At 35.7% G+C, this 7,954-nt stretch overlaps 1 protein-coding gene across 1 annotated transcript in view; it reads right to left on the bottom strand.

Moving 5' to 3' along the window:
- Positions 1 to 3,699, bottom strand: part of mppe1 (metallophosphoesterase 1) — a 144,097-nt gene extending 140,398 nt beyond the window's left edge. The window contains exons 1-2 of the mRNA XM_016256989.1: positions 3,195 to 3,699; positions 2,783 to 2,891 (exon numbers count right to left, since the gene is read on the bottom strand). Coding sequence (XP_016112475.1) covers positions 2,783 to 2,891; positions 3,195 to 3,421 — 336 coding nt within the window. The 5' untranslated portion in view covers positions 3,422 to 3,699. The remainder of the gene's footprint in view (positions 1 to 2,782; positions 2,892 to 3,194) is intronic.
- Positions 3,700 to 7,954: the final 4,255 nt, after the last annotated feature.

The following is a 7,954-nucleotide window of genomic DNA, read 5'->3' as shown; positions in this document are numbered from 1 at the left end:
TAAATATATATATATATATATGTGTGTGTGTGTGTATCAGGCGAGTAAACTAAAAAAAATGTACTAGCCAATGGCGATTAAATTGCCAAGGTGTCCGTAGAGCAGCGGTCGCCAACCCGTCGATCGCGATCGACTGGTAGGTCTTTATCACTGTCCCAGTAGATCCCGAAAATAACAGTAAAATAAGTACAAAAATGCATTACATTTCTGGGGTTATATTAATGTATCACTGAAGGGTACTGTCTTGAGAAAAGTTTCGATGGTAATGGCATTTTCTTTGCCTCCGTATAAAGCAGCTCTGCTTTGTTTACAGCGGTAAACAAGGAAATGCTATATTGCGGTCGGTTCATAAGCAGTGTTGCCAAGTCCACGGTTTTCCCGCAGAATTGGGCTACTTTAACACTGTTGCCGCGGGTTGTTGTTCATGTCAGCGGGTTGAAGCGACCCCAATAATGTGATATTTATCCCCCGGAATGTGAATTTTACTGGAAGATCCCCGCCGAAAAACGCATATTTTACCCCGAATACGATTTTTACAGGGGAACCTTCAAAACACGATTGGACTAGTTTTATTGCGCATTCAGACCTGCTGTTGTTTCTCGCAGATGTTTTATGTAGCAAGTAAATAAATAACACCTAAAGTCAGACCATTCTGTTTTTGTTTTAAATCCTGAAATTAATCTAAATCAAATCAAAAACAACTGCCCGTGCAGATCGTGATTAAAATGCAGTGGTTGCCTCTAATTTCAAATGGCTAGATATTTTTGTTTAAAGCCAGTTTGTTTGTTATAAAGCAAATAGACAATAAATTAATTTGCTTAAAAATCAGTATCAGAATCCAATTTGCTAGTTAAAAAAAAAAAAAAAAAGAAAAAAAAATCTGAATTCTGAATCAGCTATGACCGGCGCATCACTAATTAAAATACTAAGTAAAAGGCCTCAAATTTGAAGTCCAGTCTGGATGTCATATCAATTCTTCAATAGATAGATCTTGTCTTTCATAATGGCCGAGGTCAGGGATCTTGGGCCTAAAAAGGTTGGATTACTGCCGTAGAGGGTTGCATTCATAAAGATGACATGAGAAAATGTGCCAAAAATGAAATTACCATTATAACCATTAGATGGCAGCAGAGGATCACTCATTAGGAGTTGCCATTTCCACTCCCTAGTTTTTTCACGTCTTGCTTTTGTATTTATTATGAAATTAAAAATTGTATTTATAACAAATTTTAGTACTTTTACTGTACTGAAGTATAAAGTATAGCAAGTGCAGGAAGTCAAAAAGTCTCATGTCATTTTAAAAAAATACATAAATAAGCCCAGACACCAACAGCCTAAAAGGTTAAAATATTTAAATACTTAACTAGTTAACTACAAATTAAATATGCTAATTATTAATGGTATAACAATTAAATAATGCATTGAATATTTTGAAATATTTTAAGATTTAATTTAAAAACTACATTTATAAGTTTTATCTTTATCTGTAGAAGCTGTTAAATATATTCAGCCAACAGACTTGTTGCTTGCTGTAGTTTTGTTACTCTGAATTTAGTCTGAATCATTTAATACACAGCTCTATATTTGACATCGGCTCGTCAGATGTTTTGTTCCTCCATTGCTTTATCACTCCCAATCATAGCAGTGACTCACATAATTTTCTACACTTGCGTTTGTTTGTCATTCCTGAAACTGTATACGTGGACATTTGGTCCTCTTAGACAAACAAAACTTTTCTTCAAATTGTGAATTGATTATGCAGAAAAACCGAGCAAAGGACGCACCCCTTATAGCACAATTCATTTTGACAGTTGACCGGAAATGACTGAGCTGGCTTTATGTGTGCTGAAGTAACACTTTATTTATATGCAGGAAGTAACCATGCATATATGGCCAATTGCGTTCTCAAACATCTCATCTGCTTTTATGTAGTTTTATGTAGCCTAACTTCACAAAGCTACAGCTAGACCATTCTATTTTTGCTTCAAATGCATTTCCTGTACAAGGTACATTTTCTGCTGGAAAAATGTGGACATGATATTTCTTTTAAAAAGTCAAGCTAGTAAAGCGCACAGGAAAAGCCTTAGTTTATTTATATGAAGAGGTTTCTTTTATTTGTATTATCCATTTATTTATTTGATTTAGGATTTGTTTAGAAATTTCACTTTATTTTTGTTATTTGACATAAAATATATTTCAATTTCACAAAGAAATGTGCAACATTTTGTCTGGGAAATAATAAAAGAACACCTTTTAATTTTTAATTTGCCTTAAATCTCATTTTGTTAAAAATAAATAAAAAAATCATATCATGAAACAAGTTTCGGAATCATATTGCAACTTGAGTTGAGTGAATCGTTACATCCCTAACTTTGTATTATGTATAAGTATTATGGCATGACTCTCATTTATGTTTCTGTCTCAGGCAAACAGTCATGGAGCTCAAACATTATGTCGTGTAATGATGTGCGGTAGCAAAATCATATGTGAACTGATGTCAACATCTTGCATTTCTGTGAAGCAGCTTTAAATCAATGCATATTGTGAAAAGCACTGTACATCTAAAACTGACTTGACAGTATAACTTTACAAAATATAAAAATCTGTATAGAAATCTGTAAGAATGTTTCATAATGAGAAACATCAAACTAACAAACACATAGGCTTAATACAGTATGTGTGCTATTATCTTAAGACACAGCACAACTTCATATTATGAAAACTGAGACAAACTGTCTGCTGCTTTGTGTTTCTTGGTTGTAAGCTGTACCATTTACTGTACCTCACTGGAGCTCCACTTGCCCTCATCAAATACATCTCCTAAAATGAAGACAATTTCTGGATTTAGAAGCCACAGAGATGTCTGGAATGCCCTTTCCATCTGCCATTCTCTGTGAAAAAACAGTGTTATAATATTCTTACTCAAATGCAGAGATGATAGTATTTAAAGTTACTTTAGAAATGGCTTTGTAATCTTTCAAGTAAAATAAAGAAAAAATAAAACTGCCGGTGAATGTGTCTGGAACATATCTTATGATTAGTTGGCATGTACTGTTTAATGTCTAGGTAATTACAGTTCTGCCCTAAACAAAACTACTACAGCAGTACCATGGTACAGAGAATATATCAAAAACATCGTGCTACCATGGGACGACTTTTTGCTAGTGTACGATTTTGAGACACCAGATCCATACCTTCTGAATTTGTCGAGCCAGTGTCCTTTGATGGCCCCAAGTAAGTGAGTATCGGAGAGAAATAACGCCCGTAAAGGTACATGTGAATCTACAGTCTCAATACGAGGCCATGAGCATCGCAGAATAACAGGATAATAAATCACATATTCACACAATACAAACACGCTGACAAACGTGAATATCAGCGACACAGCTATTTTACCACTTGATCCGTACATCGAGATCATTACACTAACCCGAGTTGTACATCAAAAGAACACGATACACGCGTTAAATCTGTTGGCAGAAGAAAATTCGTCTGTAACGTGCCTGAAGCAACATCCTCCTATAGGCTTCATTCGCACTAAAATTTCATTTTACATTAAAAAAAAACCTTCAAAACGGAAGACCCATTGCAATATAATTCCTCATACGGTCGCTGTATATTTTAATGAGGAAAAAACAGTATATCGCAGATCACGATTTTGAAATCCTGTCAGCGGAAGCAGCGACCTCGCCAAGAGCAGTTTTGCTAAACACAGACAAACGTCACAGCTGTGCGCGTGTGTGCTGAACATCTGAGAGGACGCAGTCCAATTGATCAGATTCCCTGCGCGCTTGAAGAGTGCCATCCAGTGGTCAGTCATAATATCAAGACTTTTTCTTTATTGTTTTAATATCAAGACTTTCCTTTACAGAGGTCCTTTTATGCCCATTTTTACATGATGTGATGTAAGTCTTAGGTGTCCCCAGAATGTGTTTGTGAAGTCTCACCTCCAAATTACGGTGACTGCAGTTTGATTCACTTAGTTTTGTCTTGGCCGCCCATGATATATAGTAGGTCGTGATAACATCATTATGGGACCATGATATGATGTTATGGCCAGAAGTCATTTTATCGGGGTAACTACATCTTTTAGTCGTGGCCACGAGTTTAATGCGTAAAACCTGCATGACCATAACAATCTGGGATTATCAGAAATGAATGTTATTGATGAATTAACATGTTTTATTTTGAATTAAGAATGAAAGTGCGGATGTGACTATATTAGCCTTATTATATTATTATATGAATAGTACATTATTATTGTGCGCGATATCAGTATGTTAAGAATATGTAAGAACTATAAATTAACTATCAATTCAAGTTAATGAATTACCATTTGAATTGAAAAGTTGTCTAACTTACTAACTTAATCATTTTCATTTCAACTTTTATATCTAGGGATGGGGAGTCGACTCCAAAAGAGTCGATTCCTCGACTCTGAATACCCCTAGAGTCGGAGTCGACTCCAGCACTGGAATCGACTCTCGGTGTCGACTCCGAAATCGCTGATGTCTTCACTGATTCTTAAATCCCTATAGTATAGTGCATGCATGGCAGTTGAGTGCTGTATTATATCAGCAAAGAGTGCACGAAATTAAGGGAGGGTCCGTTTGCAGTGCAGTCCATGTGCGGTTCTTAGCCTATGCGGTGCAGAAGCAGCACGGGCTCAGTGTGCTTTATTAAGCCTGTGTTATACTTTCCGCATGAGCAATCCGGATGCGTACACGGACAGCGCGCACGAATCACGGTCACGCACATGCTCATAAGAATTGTAAGATCTACTGCATAATAATAATAATAATAAAGCAATTAAATAAGTAAATAAGAATGCTAAAATAAGTTCTAGGTTCAGATGCAAATGCCTCTCTAAGTGCCATCTAAAATGTTCTTCTAAAATGGTTATTTTCTCAGGCTCCTATGTTTATGTTCAGTTATTTTACTTTAATGGGAAAGAAAATAAACTATTCATTGCCATTAAAGTGAAATTACTGAACCTACACATAGAAGTCTGATAAAAATGCTCATTTAAGAAGAAAATTTCAAATGGCACTTAGAGGCTTTTGCATCTGAACTCTTCATATGAAGCAGTAATCAATTTACACTATTTGAAAATGATATTTTATTTTAAAATGTGCACATTCACTTTTATTCGTGTCAATAGTCGAAAAACGCAAACGTCTCTTGTCACGTTAATTTATGATTTAGGCTACATGAATCATGATCGCATATTTTCAATTCAAAATGGTGAAATTTCATAAAAAGTTGAGTTTGCATCACTATTTAATCTATTACTGTTGGTCGCTGAACATTTCTATCGTAAAACAGTTTTCTAATACAGTACTACTGTACTTACATCTTTCTATGGAAGCCCGTTTCCGGCACAGTTGAGAAAAAAATATGATTCTGTAAGTCATAATAATGAGAAACTTTCTCATAATTATGACTTAGTATCTAGTTATATTTAGAAACTTTCTCGTAATAATGACTTAGTTTCACATAATAATGAGAAACTTTCTCGTAATAATGAGAAACTTTCTCGTAATAATGACTTAGTTTCTCGTAATAATGAGAACAGTTCTCGAAATAATGACAATCCACACAAAAAAAAAAAAGACTTAATCTACGCATGTGCAACGCAAGAGTGACGGAACGCTTGCGACATCTGTTGGTCAAAGCCATGCAGGAACACCGCAAACATTGCTTTGTTCTGTAATCTAAAGTGTATAATGCTATAATCTGTCATTAAATAACGATTTCAGATCAGTTATCTGCATGTAGTCTTTTGTTAATCTGTAGTATTTACCGAGTTACTCTGCCAGATAGTTATGGCTTCAAACATTCCAGACTAATATTTCAGTTAAAGCTGCAGTCCGTAAATTTTGCCTCTTTGTCGCCATCTCTGTTTGAAAACCTGGAATTGCAGCTGTGTGCGGAATTATCTAGCTTGATTGGGTTGTGAGTCGGCACGGCTCCAGCACAGATGAATCTAATGTTCTGAAGAGTATGTGCGGCAGTCAGTCATGCACTAGTGTGGATATTTACTGTACTTCGCAATCACAGATTCTAGCCTACGTCTTGGAATATGACCCAAATAAAAATTTTCACCGTATATTGCCATCTGAACAAGTAAGTAACAAGTCTACCACATTTTTTCTGACCAACTGAGGAAAAAAGCATTACCATAAATCTCGCTGGTGATTAAATCTAAAGATCGGTTAGCTCCATGGCCGCAGGAACGTATTTTGAGCTGGGGGGGCTGAGAAATAAAACGGGGGAGGAGAGGGGTGGGGGGGTCACGTGACAAGAGTGATGCGAGAAGACTGACACTATATGATGGCCAGATATACCCAGATAGCAAATGACATCTGGCCCAGTTCTGGCCGACATCTCCCACATTCTTCTGGCCCACATACCACGTGGAATGACGGCAATGACCAGATAGGAAATGACATCTGGCCCAGTTCTGGCCCACATCTCCCACATTCTTCTGACCCACATACCGCGTGGAATGATGGCGATGACTCAACCTGAGTGTGGCTGACAGAAGTCAGCCACAACTGAACCGGATCTGGGCCACATCTCACAAATGGCACGGGCAATTTCTGGCCCAGTCTGGCTGACAGAAGTCAGCCACAACTGGACCGGATCTGGGCCGCATCTCACAAATGGCATGGGCAGCACCTGGCCCAGATGTCATCCATGCCATTTCTGAGATGTGGCCCAGATCCGGTCCAGTTGTGGCTGACTTCTGGGTTTGATATGGCCCACATTTACCCTTTCTAGATACAAAAGCATATGTAATTCATCCAGAATAAAGAAAACACTCAGTCTAAACTGCTTTATTAAAATATCAAAATTAGACAAATACAGATATTTAAAAAATATATATATACATAGAGAGAGAAATCAGAAATACAAATGCATGTTTATAGATATAAAACAAATACATTACCATTATTACAAAATAAAAAATACAGATAAATATTTATAAATCTAGTTAAATACACATTTACATTTAGTCATTTAGCTGACTTATAAGCGACTTACAAATGAGGACAATGGAAGCAATCAAAATCAACAAAAGAGCAATGATATGCAAGTGTTTTAACAAGTCTCAGTTAGCTGAACACAGTACACGTAGCAAGTTTTTTTTTTATTACATAATAAATAAAAAGAAAACAGATAGAATAGAGCAAGCTAGTTTTAGAGGCCTTTTTTACTTTTGTTAATTGTATAATAAAAACCAAACAAATAGATAGATAGAATACAAAAAGATTAGAGAAGCTAGTGTTAGTTTTTTTTTTTTTTAAGAAAACAGGCAGTTAGTAAATGAAAGACAACATACATGACATGTATATCACATTACATATTAGGGCTGTGCGATTTGGGGAAAATATCTAATTGCGATTTTTTTTGACAGATATTGCGATTTGATTTGCAATATTCTTAATATTGTCAATAGTGTGCAGAACAGTATGGGTTTCGTTACCCTGTTGAAAAAAACAATAGAAACCATCACAGAAATTCTTATGGTTTCCATTAAAACAAAAATATCTTTTTGTAGTGTGTTTTGGGCATTATTCCAATAGGAATTACTGTTCTATTGTTTCCCATCTGCCAGTTTACATTCCACCAATAGAATCCATTAAATACCAGTAGACACCATTATAGTTTACATTAAAACCAATATAATTCCCATTATAACCCTTAAATCCATAACATTTTCTATTGTGTTTTGGGAGGGGTTCTATTGTTTTTTTCAACAAGAAATATTCCTTTTAAAAAATTTACTCAATTACTCAATTTCACAAGAATAGGATGATTTATTTGTTTTTAAGTATTTGGGATTTTAAGAACAAGTAGAAAATGTGCTGAATGTTTAATTTCTTCCAAGTGAAATTAGCAAAGCAGTTCAACTGAATTTACATTTGTGTTAGATACGGAGACAGGTGTG

The sequence above is a fragment of the Sinocyclocheilus grahami genome, unplaced genomic scaffold, assembly GCF_001515645.1.
Source record: "Sinocyclocheilus grahami isolate Dianchi unplaced genomic scaffold, SAMN03320097.WGS_v1.1 scaffold1498.1, whole genome shotgun sequence".
Classification (NCBI taxonomy): domain Eukaryota; kingdom Metazoa; phylum Chordata; class Actinopteri; order Cypriniformes; family Cyprinidae; genus Sinocyclocheilus; species Sinocyclocheilus grahami.
Note: the sequence above shows the minus strand (reverse complement) of the source record. Positions and strands in the feature narration are given on the sequence as shown.